This window comes from Epinephelus fuscoguttatus, linkage group LG13 (genome assembly GCF_011397635.1).
Source record: "Epinephelus fuscoguttatus linkage group LG13, E.fuscoguttatus.final_Chr_v1".
NCBI classification, from domain to species: domain Eukaryota; kingdom Metazoa; phylum Chordata; class Actinopteri; order Perciformes; family Serranidae; genus Epinephelus; species Epinephelus fuscoguttatus.
Window position 1 is genome coordinate 21881066 of NC_064764.1, and position 18217 is coordinate 21899282.

General features: G+C 40.4%; 1 protein-coding gene across 2 annotated transcripts in view; it reads left to right on the forward strand.

The window, feature by feature from the left end:
* The window catches only part of ubr3 (ubiquitin protein ligase E3 component n-recognin 3), a 56863-nt gene that overhangs the window by 14430 nt on the left and 24216 nt on the right, over positions 1–18217 (forward strand). Inside the window, exons 21-30 of one of the 2 annotated variants that reach the window (XM_049595167.1) lie at positions 388–492; positions 611–781; positions 3504–3536; positions 4504–4949; positions 6826–6914; positions 10013–10162; positions 12339–12472; positions 13096–13206; positions 13744–13944; positions 15093–15229. In XM_049595167.1, coding sequence (XP_049451124.1) covers positions 388–492; positions 611–781; positions 3504–3536; positions 4504–4949; positions 6826–6914; positions 10013–10162; positions 12339–12472; positions 13096–13206; positions 13744–13944; positions 15093–15229 — 1577 coding nt within the window. The remainder of the gene's footprint in view (positions 1–387; positions 493–610; positions 782–3503; positions 3537–4503; positions 4950–6825; positions 6915–10012; positions 10163–12338; positions 12473–13095; positions 13207–13743; positions 13945–15092; positions 15230–18217) is intronic. The other variant, XM_049595168.1, reaches the window with a different exon arrangement.

Here is an 18217-nt window from a genome sequence, read left to right on the forward strand (position 1 = left end):
ATCCACTGTGGTGGCATGAAAGAAAAAGTTTTAGTTTAACATGGGGCGAGTAATTGACATACAAAATATCATTTTGTGGGTGAAGTATTTATGTAAAATCACATAGGAAAGAAGCAAGCACTCTCAAAAATAAATCCACTCAACAGGTGCACGGACAAAAGCAGCAGAAAAAAGAAAAGAAGCCAGCACTCAAAAATGTCCTTTTGGTAAATTTAATAAACCAACTTGGGTGGCGTTACCAGAAACACAGACGTTTCGACAGAAAGTCTTCTTCAGTGTGTGTCAAAGTATTTATGTAACCATAACAACAGTTACATAGTTGGTGTTAGTAGAGAAGGGAACATTTCTCTGTTCCTCAGTATAAACTAGTAGTTTGATATGTTCTAGATTTGGATGGATCATCAGAACATGTCGGAGCACGTGCTGTGCATGGTGCTGTACCTGATTGAGCTGGGCTTGGACAACCAGGTTCAAGACAACAAGGCGGATGAGGTGAGATATTAGTGTTTAGAGTTACAGTTAGTTAGAGTTTTGTTTAGAGTTACAACAACTCTCCTCACTGTCCAGACATCTAGTGTGCACCGGTGTCTAACAGGATCTTATCCTTCAGGAGCCTTGCATTGAGGAGCACTGCCATGACAGCTGGTTTCCTGGCACAAACCTCCTCTCTAATTTGCACCATGTTATCAACTTTGTGAGGGTGCGGGTTCCTGAGACGGCTCCTGAAGTGAAGAGAGAGCCACCTCCCAGCACCAGCACTGAAGCTTCTTCTTATGGCCAGGTAAGAGGCAGCTCTGGCTGTAGGCTGAGCTGAATTACAGTGTCATTCTCTACAATCAGGGCTACCCTGAAGAAAATAAATGATAATGTTGAGTATTGTAATAATGATACTACTTGTGATAAATTGACAGACATTAAAGTGTAGTCAGTTCTGCCTCTCTGCTGCTTTAGGTGTACTGCTTAAACACAACAAGTTGCTCATTGAAGAAAATGAAAGGAAATCATTTCCAAAAGTCTTTCATGGAACAAATAATACACAAAAGGCACCAATGATAAAAAAAAACAAAACATAGATACAGTTTTCTTATCTCAGAACATCCTTGACTGTAGTATCACCGTCTTTTTTAGTGTGTTTATTGTGCAAGTTAACACTGTGATGACTATAAAAACCAAAATATTGTGCAGCCCTTACTACAGTGCAATGTCACTGTAATAAAAACTACTGAAAGTGAAACTTCTAGTGACTACTGACTCCCAGTTTGTTATTGACTGTATGCCTCCTGCCAGTACAAATGGCAGCACATTGAACCAGTGGCTGAGGAAGAAAGCCAAACATCTAAATGCTCAAGACCTAGATATTTTTCTCAGGAGATACAAGCTAACATGCCAATGATTATTGGCCTTGAATTCATCTGGTGTCCAAAAACACACTCTAGTGCCAGTGTTGTTGTGTATGTGCTCAAAGGTTAGCCATTTACAATTGGTAACTGTAGAGCCTGTGTTGCTGTCAGTTCTATTTTGGTGTCTTTTTGTTCTCCTCAGTGGTCAGTGGACCAGCACAGTGCCAATCCAATGCGGTTTCCACAGATTCGCACACAAAACAATACATGGCGCTTATGCTGACTTGAATTGATGGCTCTGAGCTGAAAGTAAACAAAGTACCAAGTGTATGAACAGCATTATAGATTCATAAACACTGACTTCACATAGCATGTCGGAGCTGAATCTAAATAGAAGAGGTACTGCAGTGTTCTAGTAACTCTTAAAAGTTGTGAAAAGATAAATTTTGCTTCAATGGCTGATTATCAGCTGATAGGGACTTAACATTTTTTCAAGTGTTTCAAATGTCACTTGCACTTTCATTGCATTAAACTGAGCAGCACGCTAGCACATCCAACAGGGGTACAGCCAAAGACATGGGCGGCATCCAAATTACTAACATGCTACATGGTAGGCTAAAACAGTATGTGAGATTTTCAGCAACAGCGGCAGCTCTTTAACACCAGTAAGTAATAAATACCTATAGAGGTGAAAAACTTTGGTCATAAGTCCACTGACTGATGTGCAATTAAGGAAACACTATACTGTGTATTGTTGTAGGGATATCATTGCAGATGGATGACTTTATTATAGATACAGCGTGCTTTGGGCTTTTTGTTACCCATGCTAGTGGTGTAGCACCAGGGTTGTTGGTCAGACACTCCACCACTTTGACCATGACTGAAATATGTAAAAAGAAACATTTGGATGGTGTGCCATGGAATTGGTACCCACATAAACACTACACCTGCTAAACATCAGCTTTTGCATGGGTTACCATGGTTACACATATCCAGCCAGCAAGGAGGCTCTCAGAAAGTGACGTGGTACTTATAGCTCAGTGTGTCTGCAAAGATACATACAACTGTTTATTCAAATAAAAGTATGTTGAAAGATAAACATATTGGGTATGTCATGCATAGCGACGCAGCGATGGTCTTGTCCTCAATGTGAGGTTGCCAAGAGGCAGATTTTGTACGGATTAAACACATGACATCTAACATGTTAAATAATTAGAGAGTTTTGGAGGTGCTTTTAGGCAGATTTTGTTGCTGGTTTCTTTTTATTTTCAGTCTTTGTGCTAAACAAGCTAACTGGCTACTTGCTATAGCTTCATATTTACAGACATAATCATCATCAATCACATCAGTCTTCTCATCTAACTGTCAGCAAGACATTAAATAAGTGTATTTCCAAAACTATCAAACTGCTGCTTTAAAGGTCCAGTGTGTCAGAATAAGTGGCATCTAGTAGTGAAGGTGCAGACTGAAATTTCTCCCATGTGCCAAGTGTGTAAGAGAACTATGGTGGCTGACGTGAAAACTTGAATGGCCCTATCTAGAGCAAGTGTTTGGTTTGTCCGTTCTGGGCTACCATAGAACAATATAGTGGACTCCGTGCAAGAGGACCCGCTCCGTATGTAGATATGAATGGCTCATTTTAAGCCAATGAAAACACACTGATTCTTATTTTCAGATGATTATAAACCAATGAAAGCATAGTTATGAATTTTATATACAATCTTCCCATGGATGCTGCTAAATCCTACACACTGGACCTTTAAATAAGTCACTGACATACGGAATACTAATTAAATACTGTTACCTGCCATGCAGGGATTTGTTGTGAATAAGTCGTTCATACATAGATCATAAAACTTCGTAACAAGAAGTTTATCAGACTTCACTGCATGTTGACAAAGTTTGGGGTCAACTCCCTGAAGAACTAATTTCTGGTCCAGCATCCGTATATGAACAACAATTGGATGGATCACTATGACATTTGAAACAGACGTTCATCGTCCCTAATCTAATAATCCCTAATAATCTTGTTTTTTCACATTTTCTTTGAGGTCTGGCCTGACGTGTGTGCGTTTTTACCCTCTGACATTGTGTGGTACCATCATGTTCCTCTTTCATATCATCCCTGTTATTGTTGTTTGTTTTGCTGTACTTGCTCCACAGAACTCCAGGCGTCTTTCAGGCAATTGGAGAGAGGTAGCTATCTATGTCCATCTCTACAAAAAGGCTGATGGCTGTGATGCCACTAGCAGCTGCGTTTGTCTTCTTTTTATCTTAATTATGACAGAATGTCTTTGCACATGTTTGTTTTTTGTTTTTCAAAGGATGTCTGCCTTGGTGTGTTATGGGGTGTGTGTGTGTGTGTGTGTGTGTGTGTGTATAATGCTGCGCTTCAGCAGTTTTCCCCCCTCTTGACTGCTGAAACTAATTACATGTGAAACGCAGGTTTGGGTAAATGCTTTTTAACTGCATGTCAGTATGATTGATGTTGCCTTGACTGGGCTTTATTATGTATGTTTATTTAACAGTGCAGCTCAGGTCCTTTTTGTCAGGTCAGGTCATGGCAATCCTTCAGAAGGCTTGTGTGCCCATCAGGATGATTTGAATTTTCCCCAGGAATATGGTTGTTCTGAGTGCTATCACCAAAGGTATTCGTGAAACGTCAGCTGAATTTTTTTCCCGGGCATTTAATTTGACTTTTATGTGTATTGTGCTTGTCTGATTATGGAAATGAAGCACCCCTCCAATCCATCAAAGTCCATCAGACTACTAGTGATGTCATTTTAGGAGATTGTGTTTGTGCTCAAAAAGAGAGTTCTGCCAGAGCACCCAGATGCAGGTGGAATGAAGGGATGTTGGAGTTTTCTCTTTATCTGTTTGTATATTTTGCTGACATGACGTGGGTTTGATACTTGAAATGTTGTGTGCTGTGATGAATTTTATGTGTGGGACAATAATTTATTTACATACCATGTGTTTACAGTGTGTCCATATAGCTTTAATCATAAGGCATGGCACTAACACTGCCAGACTTGGGTGTTGGATCACCCATACAAAAACAACTGTTCTCATGATGGCGTTTCATACCAAAATGTTCACCATATACGTACTGTCATGTAAATAAATAAATTCCTTAAAAATATTTTACACTCTGCTTTCTTAGAACCTGCGCGAAGCTCAGGTCTTCAGCCTTGTAGCAGAGCGTAGGAGGAAGTTCCAGGAGATAATCAACCGCAGCAACACTGAAGCCGCCCAGGTTGTCAGGCCCAAGAGCTCCTCAACACGCTGGGTCCCTCCAGGCACTCCCCCTCAGCTGGTGACGGAGATCTTGGAGATCCGGGAGAGCATGTTGTCCCTCCTCATTAAGCTCCACCAGAAGTTGTCGTCCAAGCAGAACTCCCTGTCCGCATCCTGGCTGGAGGACATGGACACGAGCCGTCACACTCATGGAGATGGCATTACAGCCATTGAGCGCATCCTCACCAAGGCGGCCACGCGCAGCTGCCAAATCAAGCGTAGCATCCAGGACATTTGTGGAAAGGTGTGTCCTCCTGTGCCACCAAAGAAGAATAGTCCCACAGACAAGAAAACCATGGATAAAGAAGAGAGGTAACATAATCATGCACGGTTCTTCTTTGTTAAATAACATTCACCGCTATGGATTTACATTTGCATTAAATGTATTGTATTAAAATCTAGAGTAGTATGGTGTGGTATAGTGTAAATCAAAGGAAGTGATAATTTTTCATTATCCTCTTAGCCTGTCATATCTTATAAACAGCAGGGCGTGACGAGAACCCCTTAAGGGAAAATGTAGTCTTGCTTTTCTGAATAAGAACTCCCAGTAATATTGTCTGGGAAGTGCAGAGTGTCAAGAAGCAAATATTTTGTACATTACCACTAGGCACGTCACAATAACACTTTTGTTGGCAGGCATATTGTCCCACAAATAATGGCGATAAATTATATTATGGTCATTTTGAGTCTATTTTATGCCACTGATACAATGATTGTAGCATAGTCATGCAAGTTCACCTTTTCAAAGAGCAATGGACTTTTAATTTTTAAGAATATACAGACATTGGAATTGGAATATAAAGAAAACTTTAATACATTTTTTTAAAGTAATTAACAATCAACAAGAAAGTACATGTACAGTACTTGTATAGGAGTAGCCCCAAATTACTAAGTTTTAGATTTAATGTACAAATAGTCAAGCTTAGCAAAGCTCTGGGAACACCACAGTTGCCTTCACAATCCAGCCGTTGTGCTGCAGTCTGCTCCCATGGATGGACGGCCTAGGAGCCAGGTGGTTGGCTGGTGGAATTACGGAGTGGAGGATGAAGTTGTTGGAGGGTAAAACTACAAGCGACAGACGTTTTGGCTCGTTGCCAGGGGTTGATAAGACTATCAGGACTGTGCCTCTTCCACTATATAAGTGCTGCCCTCATGTTGGTGACATTCTTATGTAAACAAACATGCATGTAAACACAATGGGCAAAATCAAGGCCAGTGAAACACTAAACACAAACACAATCATCATATGTGTTCTTATTAGCACTGTAGTGATCTTTGCTCCACCATGAAAATGGGGTGCATTGGCTGTTGGACTTGGTGGGTTTTGATCCTCCGCCTCACATCTAGCCACCAGTCCATGCCTCCCATTTCCCTCCTCTAATGATGATGGAATGGGCTATAACGGTTTAATAATTGCCTGCTTTTGGGGTTGGCTTCACCCCACAGATAGAGGTACAAGGTAAAGGTAGAATCTCTCCCATTCTACACAAACCAGTGCTGTTTCCAAGGCAACTGTCAGGCAGCAGTGCGGTCAGTGGCAGCCAGAAGTGAGAAGCTGCTGCCCATTCCTCACGCTGGTTGTCGGCACCCCTGAAGCCATCAGTGGAAATTATTGAGCTGTGACGCTCCTGTCAGCATTTGTTTATGTCCTCTTATTAGGGACTTAATTTACAGTCAGCTCTCACCCTGTACGTCTGCAGAGTTGGGCTCTCAACCCGCCATATTAGTTCAGTAATCAACCATTCCAACTTTCACAGCACAGCCCTGTATGCCCTGCTACATGGACAAATCTGTTGCACATGCTGTGGGTGATCAGGAGAGACATGCCCTGCACAACAGATATGCTTATCCCCATGTCACTGTTAAGCATTTGTGAAGTGGAAGTGCAGTGATTAATATTCCTAAATGGAGGAAGTAGGTGCCAGGAACTTATTATCTGGACCAGTGCTTGTTGTCAGTTTATGACAGTGAGTGTGTCTTTTCTCATGGAAATTATATAATACATTCCTACAATATAGTCTTGCTAGTCTAATTTAATGAGTTAAAAGTCTTGCTTCTTTAGCTGATTATATTACAATTGCATACACACATTTAGTATTTCAGTGGTTTTGATCTAAAGTTAAATATTGGGTTGTTGTTACATATTGCTGCAGATTTATTTAACAGTATTTCACTCTTCTTTTTCCAGACGTCAGAGGGCTAGAGAGAGACAGCAGAAGCTGCTTGCTGAGTTTGCCTCCAGGCAGAAGAGTTTCATGGAAACAGCCATGGATGTTGGTAAGAAAAGGCTAGCTTGCCAACTTGTTGCCTCATTTTTAGGTTCTTAAAGCTTTAACTTACTAACACATTAGTCGCAGAAGCCACTGTCCAAAGTCTGTTTGCAAAGAATATCATGGCAGATTGCAGGTGCAGCAGTGTGGCACATCTGCTAACTCAATCTTTACTTGGCATACTTGCTATAACATAGCTGTAAATGAAAGTGCAGTATTACAATTTTAATGCTGCACAGTCAAGCAGGCGAGCCTTGAACGGTGAATATATTTTACTGACACCCAATCGTTAATACATGCATAATGTGAATTGTTTGGTGGAGGTGCATCGAAACTTCTCATTTGTTTCTAATCCAGTGAGTTTGAAAACATCATGCATTTTTTTTAGGAAGATCATCACAAATTGTGAGGTAGAGTGCTAATTTTCAAGTCTGAATTTCAAATAAAAAATAACTTTTTTGTTATCAGTTTAATTCTAGTGAAATAACCAAATCTGTCCAGGCAGTTTATCCTATAATTAAGAAAAACTGATTAAAATGTAGAATGAAACTCTACAATTTGCACACTGCATTGCACTGCTCTGTGCATTTATGCCTTCAGCAAGGACTGTGTCAGCTGCAACAACCTCTGTACCAAAATCTGCTTATCAAATCTGGGTTTGTTCTAATATAGGCGTACAAGACCCTATAAAAGCACACAACACACATTAACACGTTTTGTTTGAAGGACGTCTTGCTACTATAGCCCTTGACGAAAAGCGCTGCTGGCTGAAATAAACCTATTGCTATACCTTTTCCATCGGGGCAAGGTGACAGTAGGCCGAGTCCGTGCTTGTGGTCTCCGCAGGCCTGTTAGGAGAAATTGAGAGGAGAGCGTTCCTGTGGGAGTGTGGGTGGCTGCTGGCTGAGGGCGCATAGGATCAAAGCACTAATAGTGGGCTGGACTCCCAGGGCCCACCTTGACACAGCATGGTTAGTGAATGAATAATGGCTGCTGTGATCAGACGGACCGTTCTGCCAGGACTGTATTATGACCTCCTCTGCACGCTTCCTGCTGAGCATTAACTTTAGTTTAGTCTAGCGTCACTTCAAGCTCATTGATGGCTTTGCATCACTTGTTCCAAAGTAAGACTGAAGTGAGAAGAAGACTATTTAATCTAAGCGAATGCAATGTAAGCCTGCGTTATAGCATGTGGCATTATTCTACTTATTCATTCTTGCTTTAAAATAATGAAATTTGCAGTTATTAAAGGGTCATTTTACTCAAATTTAGGGCTGTCATTGACCAAAGAAAATCTTTGTTGACTGAAATTCTGATTACTTAGAACAGTTAATTGGTCAACAGACAAAAACATCTGCACGTTATACACTTGATTGACTAAAAAATAAAATCCCCTTTAAGTCATCAGTGTCATTCAGGGTCATCATTAACCTGTATTATTTAGGAACAGGCAACAACACAATACTTCAAGGAACATTCAAAACTGTAAGCTGTAGGAAGCATAACACAGCAGCACACCCACAGTTAGTGTGTCCTTGTAGTCTTACCTTTCCCGTGTGTGTGTATGTGTGTGTTGGTTGGTTGGTGACTATGTACTGGGATGGCCTGGGGCTAAAGCTGCAGTGTTGACATCTAATGCATCTTTCATTTCCCCAGGAACACCGTGACCTCTGTTGAGAACAGATTTTTCCAAAAAGCAATAAATCAATTTCCAACCCAGCTTGACATTTGTTCACAATATTTACTACTCAAATTGAACACAGGTCTTAACATTTAAAACTAATTTCACATCCGTAATTAATTTCTAGTGCTAGGTGTGGCAGTAGATGTTATATTTTCTGTTTTTCTTCCCATGACTGACTGCAGCAAGGAAATCACACAGAGAAATGATTGAATTCAACAGAAGATCAGAGTTGATATATGCTGTTGGAGTTGATTCTTTTCAGTGTAAATAGTAATAATAGGAACAATAATAATGAACTTTATTTATATAGCACTTCTCTTAACAAACTTACAAAGTGCTTAACAAAAACAAGTAAAACCAGACATAGCAGATAAAATGAGAATAAAGCCAAGAGGCATGAGTACAGAGGAAATTAAGACATCAAATAAATAAGATCAAATAAGCAGGAATAAATACAGTATAAATTTAAATATGAAGGAGAAATTGAAAGGAGCAGTCACAGTGCTGTATATTGTACTGACAGGTGAACTCACAAAGAACGTGGGTGCAGCCACTGATAGCACCATGAGTTTTGCATCACCTGCAACCCCTATTTGCCCTGTCCCAAGGTCAGCTTCACAACAAAATCGCGGTCATGATACTACAGCGCGGACCCACCAAGAAAGTTTTTCAGGTGGAAGACAGTAGGCAGAAGAACGGGAGAGGGAAAAAGAAAACAGAAATGTTCAGACCACGACCTACAGGTCCTGACCGACAAGGTGTTTCGGCACGCCTGGCATGACGATGCCTTTGCCTGTCTACAACCGCTGCTGCCATGATCACTGGGAATTCTGGGCATGACACCTCTAATAAACTCTCTGAAGACACTTTTAATTTCACTGTCACAGCATGTGGCTATTAGTGCTTTTTGAGAATTGGACTGTTTTTTCAGTGAGGTTCATTTGCATAAAAAGGGGCCAGTTGTGCGCCAAATGTATGCATATAACCTAATTTAGCACTGTGACAGTTTTTGCTTCAAAGTGCAGGTAGGAGTGCATTTCACTCTTTGAAAATTACACAGTATCAATTGGTCTTATTTATATAGGTTTAGCAGCAGCAAAAGCAGCCCCTCTGTGTGGTATGTGTCGCCTGAGTTGGAGCAAATCTTGCAGTGAGTTACCTTTCTTCATCATGGATTATTACCTCAGTTTCTGATCAACCTAAAGGAAAGCCTTTCAGACCACATTACCTCTAAGTGTGTTTGTTTCTCACAGAGTTGGATGATTTTCACCCTGCTTCATCAGTTCTCAGAATTCTCTTTAACATTGCCTTTCCAGGTGTTAGTAATTATTGGCTTCAGTCGTTGCAGTGTGTCCCATGTTTATGGTTTTAGTCTGGAAGCTTTTACAAACTTATATTAAGATTTTTACTTTTTTTGCTAGAATCCCCAGACACTGAGGCAGCCATGGACCTGGGAGCATCTGAAGTGATGGAGTCTGAGGTTCTTTATGACTGCGTGATCTGTGGCCAGAGCGGACCCTCCACTGAGGACCGACCCACTGGCCTAGTAGTTCTTCTTCAAGCATCCTCAGGTACTGCATCCCATTTTCAGTCTCATATCCTGACATATATAGTTCACACAGGACACGTTTGTTCACTGTGTTGGTTTTGGCGTACAAAATCACACATATCTGTTCTGTTTCTCTGTTGGCAATTTTGCCTTTTAAACAAAAACAGTTATTCACAGCATCTTTGATCCACCATACTGAAAATCTGATTTTTTTATTGGGGGGTTAACTGTTAATTGTATTTGGCTCATTTATCACTCATGTTGTTCCCTGCTCACTTGTTCATGGAGCCTCACACTGAAAGAGGTCATTTCTTATCCAGAGGAGGATCACTCGCTGTCATCTAAATAAATGGCATGTTTGATTTGTAATTAGTCACTTTGTAAAACAGTTCAGAAGACTCTGACCTCAACATAAAAGAACCACCTCGTAAAATCAACCAGCAGTGACCACCAGTGGGTCCATAATAGCATACAATTAAATTGCCCTTTTTGGTGACCAGACACCACCATCATCATCATTCTATATTTTTTCATTTGATTTCATTGTTGTTGAATGCCTGGTCGTGCCTGATTTATCATTATCAAATCATGTCATTACTAAGAGCATAACAATCTGAGTTTGGCGTCTGAAGGGCACCAGTAAAGCCGACTGTATAGGGCAGGATCAATTAGTCCATAGATGGAAAATTCAATGCTATCTAATCAATTAATTGCTTTAAGTATTTATCAAGCAGAAAGGACAAACACTCTCTGGTTCCAGCTGCTCAGGTTTCACAGCTGCTGCTTTTTGAAGACTTGTTGTTTTACATCAGTGATAGTGTTTACATGGACATATATAACCTGTTTATGAGGCTTATCCGGTTATGATCGTATTTGGGATAAGGTGTTTACATGAGCACAGAGAAAATAGGTTATTCATGTTCCCCATATACATGATAAATACCAGTAACCCAGTTACTGAACAATGCCATCTATTTGTGAAGGCACTAGGGCTGCAACGATTAGTCGACTAATCGATGACTAATCGACTATTAGAATAATCGGTGACTATTTTAGTAGTCGACTAATCGGTTTGAGTCATTTTTCATAGAAAAGTACTCTTATTGCAGCTTCTTACATTCAAATATTGGCAGCTTTACACACTCTCCCATGACGGTGAACTAAAACCCTTTGGTGTGAGTACGAAACAAGACATTAGATGACATAATTTTGGTGTTTGGGAGAGACAGACCGACATTTTTCAACATTTCAACACATTTTTCGATAAAATGATTAGTCAACTAATCGAAGAAATAATCGACAGATTAGTCGACAATGAAAATAATCGTTAGTTGCAGCCCTAGAAGGCACTGATGTTTGCTAAAGCAAAGTGGCAATTGGAGATGAGAGCGATAGGAAATATTTAACACTCACCGTACAGTTACTACCACTTGACAGCTTAACTGCTAATTTCTTCTCTGCTCTGAGTGCCGGCCACCATCTCTCTCGCTCTCAACCACACAGACACGCACACACACACGCACTTTGTACTGAGTTAATGTTATTCCTGAAAACAGGTCCTCCACACCGATGGCAGCCTGTCACTACCACAGCATAGGATAGGGGAGCAGTGGTTGAAGGTGCACAGCTTTTTTCATTGCCGAAATACAAAACTCTGTTTCTTCCATCGCTTCAGAAGTGAGACGGTGTCACTGCCACCATTGTTTCTATTCCTGTTACGTGACATAGCTGAAGCTGTGCCTGTGCAGGTAGTCTGTGGCTCGCTATAACCTGGGATAAGATGTATATACATGCAGCAGTATCCCGGTTTCATTTGAAGCACTCCAGCAAGCACGTCTGGATTTCTGAAGACAGGATATTGTCTTCACATGTTCAGACACATAAACTACGTAGATACTGCTAAAACCTGATCCTAATCAGGTTATTCATGTCCATGTAAAGGCACTCATTTGGTGATTTTCTTTGGGTTTTGGTTTGTGAGTGGGACAAAAAATTCAACCTGAAGCAGTCACCTTGGGATTTGGGAAACTGTGATGGCTGTTACTCACTATTTTATGATATTTTGAGATTTAAATGATTAATTTAAAAAATTACCAACAAATAAGTCAGCCATGTAGTCCCAGTCCTTGACTTCTTTATATAAATACTGATTATGTTCAAATCACAATTCATTACTGACATGTGTGATTGGCTTTCAGTGCTCGGACACCGCTGCAAAAGCAAAGAGGCGAAGAATCTACCAACTAGCGATGAAGAACACATCTACGCCGCAGACACATGTGGGGTGGCTCATGATGTCAGGCTCACACTCATGCAGCGGTTCTTCAAAGATGTAGGTGTCTCAGAAAGTAGCACTCAGAGCACTGGCATTCAGTCAAAACTATGGGAGTCAGCAATGTGAACATCTGCTGAAGTCCCTTTAACAGACTGTAAGATGGTAGATGGTCCTTGTTATTGAGTACAGTTTGTAACTGCTTGTGATAGTTGCATTATAAGTGTAGCATCATTGTGTGACAAACAGTGGATTAAAAAAAGCATATACCATCTGCAGCATTTCCAGAAACAATTCAGAGTCATCATTTAAAGGTAAAACTAAAAAGCTTCATTGAAAACTGCTTTGACTAAGCTACTTTAATTTGCTTCTCATACCCACGTTCTGTATTGATTAGCTTGCAACATAACTCCAAACCAAAAATGATTACACTAGTTAAATTGGACATAATCTAATAAAAAAAACTGGTGATTCACTCATGCAGTCTAATTGTCCGTTTCAAGATGCTGGCTGTAAAGTGCCTCGTCAATAGAGTGTTTATTGTAGTTTGTTAATTCAAACTTTAAAAAAAATCTATTTATTTATCATCACCACAGTGTAAACAAAAGGTCCAGGAGGTTGAATGTCTGAAGACGTATTTGCATACTCTAATTGATGTGATTTTTCTCTTGTGAATTCTGCAGAGCTCTTGTCTGCAGTCTGTGTCAATAGGTTGGGATGGGGGCGTCTACGTTCAGACCTGTGGACACACTTTGCATATAGATTGCCACAAGTCATACATGGAGTCTCTGAGGGTAAGAGAAAGCTTGACCTTATGAAATGATTAATCATCTAATTACTAGGGTGGGGTAATGTTTTAAACATTACGGTACCAGTACCAGTACCCTTAAAGTGATACAGATACCAATAGAGTTCTTTGTGTGATACCTTTTTCTACTACTTTGTTTGATAACCATCATGTGAAAGGAAGCATTCAGTTCCTGACACCACTGGCCTGTAGTATAAACATACTTTCAAACATTTTGGTGGTATCTCAGCCCAACTCCGAACTGCCAACTTTGTCAACTATACCGCATTCAACTTCACCACACCACATACTGTGACACACACAAACATATCCATATATACATTTATACATGCCACAAACATATCCATATATACATTTATACATGCCTTTATCCATACACATACATATATACATCCTTGTGAATTTACACACACATGCACAGGTCCTAAGAAGTATTCAGTTTAAACGTCTGATACCTGTGGACACCCTGAAGAAGTCCAGTGCCAGTTGTAAAGGTCGAATTGAACTTTCATGTCTCTTTCAGAACGACCAGGTCCTCCAGGGTTTCTCTGTTGACAAGGGTGAATTTACGTGCCCACTGTGTCGACAGTTTGCTAATAGTGTCCTTCCCTGTCGCCCCGGGCGGGGCACAGAGGCTGGCGCCTGGCACACACCCACAAACAAGAAGACACTTGTGCTTGTAAAAGAGGTGGAAGATCTTCAGGAGAAACTTGGCCTCTTCCCAGTAAGTTTTATAGTAAGGGCAGGAGTTTAACACTAAAAGCTTCCTGTATTTTAAACACACTGTCAACTCATTACTGGCTAGTGGTAACAATATAATTGCTAAAAGCAATCTGTGTTGACCTTTAATGCAGCTGGAAATGTTTTTTCTGTGTAAGAGAGACTGTCCTTCTATTGTAGACTACAGAGACTAATTCCTGTTTCATCAAGCACCCTGAGCATCCTGAAGTGTCAGTAACTACCAGTGACACAATCTGTCATTGAACCTGTAATCCATATGGATGTCTCCCATATTTTTCCATTTCCAATCTTGTGATTAGCAGAATGCTCTATGCCATTTTGTTTTGCTTTCAAATGAAAGGAATTTTTTAGACATTTTATGAAAAGGGTTAACAGCTATGACAAATCTATAGGCATCATCCTTTATTTCATGACCCATAACAATACATATTAATTCTAACATACCCTTTAGGTGTTTGTAAAATCTCTCTTCCACGGTGGAAGTCAGAAGTTTTAATTCAGGTGGCTTTGAGCAGCTTTTTGCTGCATAAGCAGAATGAAGTAGAAAACCTCTCTCATTGTGTAATTGATGTTATTGAATTTGAAGATGTGTCCCTGTGGGTTTTTTTTGAAGAATGTGTTTAGAAAACAGTTTTGAGCCAAGCTAATTTAAACTTTCTGTTTGCAGAGTTTAAGGATCAGCTTAAACTGCTTTAATAAAAGTTATAAATGGGCATTTCCTATGATTATATGCTGCAGTACACTGTCCGCAGTCTCTTTGGGAGGCAAATAGTTGGAAATTTATGCGACTAGCTCGTTGTATCAACCATCCCAAACTGCAGTCTAAATTGCCTCTGGAGGGGGAAATGAAATTTCAGTATAGTTAAGTTGTGACCCATCCCTTTGTCTCACTTTGCAGATAACTAATTACAGAAAGGCAAGTACTGCTACTGGACATGTTTGATAACACACTGTTAGGACAATATTACAAGGAGGTTGTGGATGTAACTCTAATTTAGTCTTGCTTTCCTATGTAATGCATTTCAGTGTGTCACATCTTGTATTTTTTACCTTGGGTTAGCTTCCCAAAATCCATTCAAGATATAATTTTAGACTTAATTGTATTGTTTTTTTTTTTTATTATTATTTTAGACGGAATCCAACTTGAGTAAAGAGATGGAGCTGGTTATCAAAGACATCAAGAACACCACGCAGAAGAAATACATGGATTATGGCAAGAACCCTGGCTCCCCTGACAATGACTTCCTCTTCATGTACTCCGTGGCAAGGTGAGTTTAGTTGGTGCTCAGCTAACAGAACCCCCCTGCGAAGGATACTTTGCAGATTTTCAGCTGGCTTTGTATTACAAAAATGTGGGTAGTGTGTGTGTAAATGAACTGTGGTAAACTTCCCATCATCTTACCAACACCCAGATCTCCCTGCTAATTTGCCAGCGAAAATCTGCCAGATGATAGGTTTTGCTTCACTTGGCAGTTTTTAGCTGGCCTTAGGGCTGTTGCTCGAACTACTGATTGTACTTCCTCATCTTTGTACACTTGCTGCCACCGCAGACATTTTTTGAAAAATATCCTTTGAAGAGCAGAAAGCAAAGAGAAAAGATGAATGTATACATGTACATACAGCATGTGATTTGGTGTCCTTTTAGCCTTTCCCACAAGGAAGTGTGGACGGGTTGAATATTGCCCTTTAAAACAAAAAATGACATTAAAACCTACTTTCGTATTCTGATAGACTCTTTGCTTTATCCAGTACCTTTATTGTACTGTACAAAACACTACCTCAACAGTTGCTGTGCATGTGCACGTGTATGCTTCGGTTGTCAGAGTTATGAGCAATGAGTTGGTCGTATTAGGTTATCTCTTAGGTAGTCTTTGTGTCCACTGACCTCTGTGTCTGCAGTCCTCCAACTTGGAGGTCCTCTTTCTGCACCACCTAACACATTTTAACTCATGCACACACCACTGACTGTTGAGATCAGCGAGATAAATGTCCGCTTGCTCTTTCACTTGTCTTTTAATGCCAGCTCCTCAGCTTGAATAACAATGATTGTCCATGCGAAAAGACAGTGGTGTCCTCTCCGAGTGTTAGAGTCTGAGTTTGTTAGCCTTTTACTCCAGAAAGGCGCCTTGAAATTGAGCTGAAATTCAATACTGCAGCTGTTGCATAGCACTTGCACCAAATATATGGATTGCTTTGCATTTTTTTCAGTCTTGTTTAGGGAGCTGTGAAGGTGTAGGTGTTTACTTCATAATTGTCATTATACTGCTGGAGGTGTTGCAAGAAGAGTGTCCTTCCAAAGTGGCATTAGCTCTTTTGTCACTTTAGGCCACAGTGAAATGGTATTGACTCTTGCTCTGTCTCCACTTACGGAGTATGGATTTATTTCACCTCCTGACTGAATTTTAGGATTGCTAGTCTTTTAAGTGGTCCTTCGCACAGTTCCTTTGCATTACTGTCGTGGAGCATCGGGGAGTGAGCTAATGGTCTAAGGCTACATCCACACTTGCATGTTTTCATTTTAAAACCCACAACTTTTCTGGCATTTCCAAACCCCTAAAACAGAGACCTTTGAAGATATTGCTGATTGTGTTTTAGCCTGGACGGGGGTAACAAAGACTTTTGAAATCGATAATGCAGACACTAGGGGTGGAAATCTCCAGTCACCTCAAGATTCAATTACAACAATTTGATGATAAAACAATTATCAATGCATCAGAACTTTGGATTTCTATACATGATGTATTTTTCTTTCTGTGTGACTGCTTGCTACTTTTAAATCATAGCATACTGTATTTATAGTGATCCATAAATAAATAATAAACAGGCAATTCACTTGCATACCATCTGGCTCTTGCACAGGTCCCTTTTCCCTTAAACTTATAGTCAAAATGCTTCCATACCCTAGCTTTAAAACCAGTAGCATTGTGTCCATCTGCAGTTGCACACACTAATCTTTCGTGGGATCCTATGTAGTCTCCAGTGATTGCATACTGTAATATTTAATGGGAAATAGTATGAAATTACTGTGTACTATTTGATAGTAAATTGTCCACAGCCTTTTTACTTTCAGAAGTTAACTACATTAATTAATTGATTTGAAAGCACCATACAGTCTTCTGCCTCTATGAGAATAAAAAAATTAGGGGGAGGCAGTGTGCACCGCTGTGTTGTTAACGTTATGTCTCCAGCAGTGGAGAGCAGCCTCTCTGCTACATATTAGCTCAGAGAAAAACCAAGATGCTGACCAGTCTGGGCATAGTCTCGCCACCAGACAATCAGAGATCTCCGCCTTCTGATAGTCTGGGGACACTCCTTTCTAAAGTGTGTTTAACACACCGGCGAAAACGGCCGGCAACAAAGCAACGCCTCTTGCATTTTTGAAAAGGACACGCCCTCCCAGAAATGTGCGCTCCCCCTTTTCTCGTCTGCAAGGACACAAACACACAGAGAGCTTGAAAATGGATGCCGAGAGATTTAACTCCATTTTATCAGTCCACCAGATTGTGGAAATGAAGGACTTATAGCGACTTGAGCCATTTTGTACCGCTACATGTGTTTCTAGTTGGACTATGTTTACGAGCACAAGAGTTCAGCGAGCCACCGAAGGACCGCCCTGCGGATTTACTATTGGTTCTGCAACGTAGGGAGTTTTTTTAAACTCTGAAATTGTATCCGCCCATCTAAACACAAAATCAGGGAGAAAGACATCAGTCTTTAGTTAAGCAAAGCGTCTAAAGACTGACTTGTGAGTCTAGTCTGGGCACAGGGTTTTTGAGGTGACACAGACTGATCATAGTTATCTTCTTCACCACAGAGTTGTTTTAAGTTGTTTAATACTGCGGTGTGTGTTTGATCGCGTGTGATCGCTCGGATAACATTAGTCTCTGGGTGATGGTAGTTTGGCAAGTATTCAAAATATGCGTCATGCTCCCCCTCGCAAATGTAATTATTTAGAAATTAAATTAGAAGAAACTCGTAATCGCTGCCTTTTGTAAAGATGAATTACAAGCTAAATCCAGCGTGTCCGTGCTGTGCACTGTCCATGTGCTGCACTACCCTCGTGGTTGAGTTCTGCCTCTTTTGTTCTGTCAACATCACATTATTAATAGATATATAGATAATCTATCATTGACATTTGAGAATGGATGCTGAATCATCCAGGTCCACATCGCGATGCATTTAAGAATCTATAAATTTCCTCACCCCTAGCAGACACCCATGTTCTTTTCCAAATTACGTCAAGCCTACAGAGCACC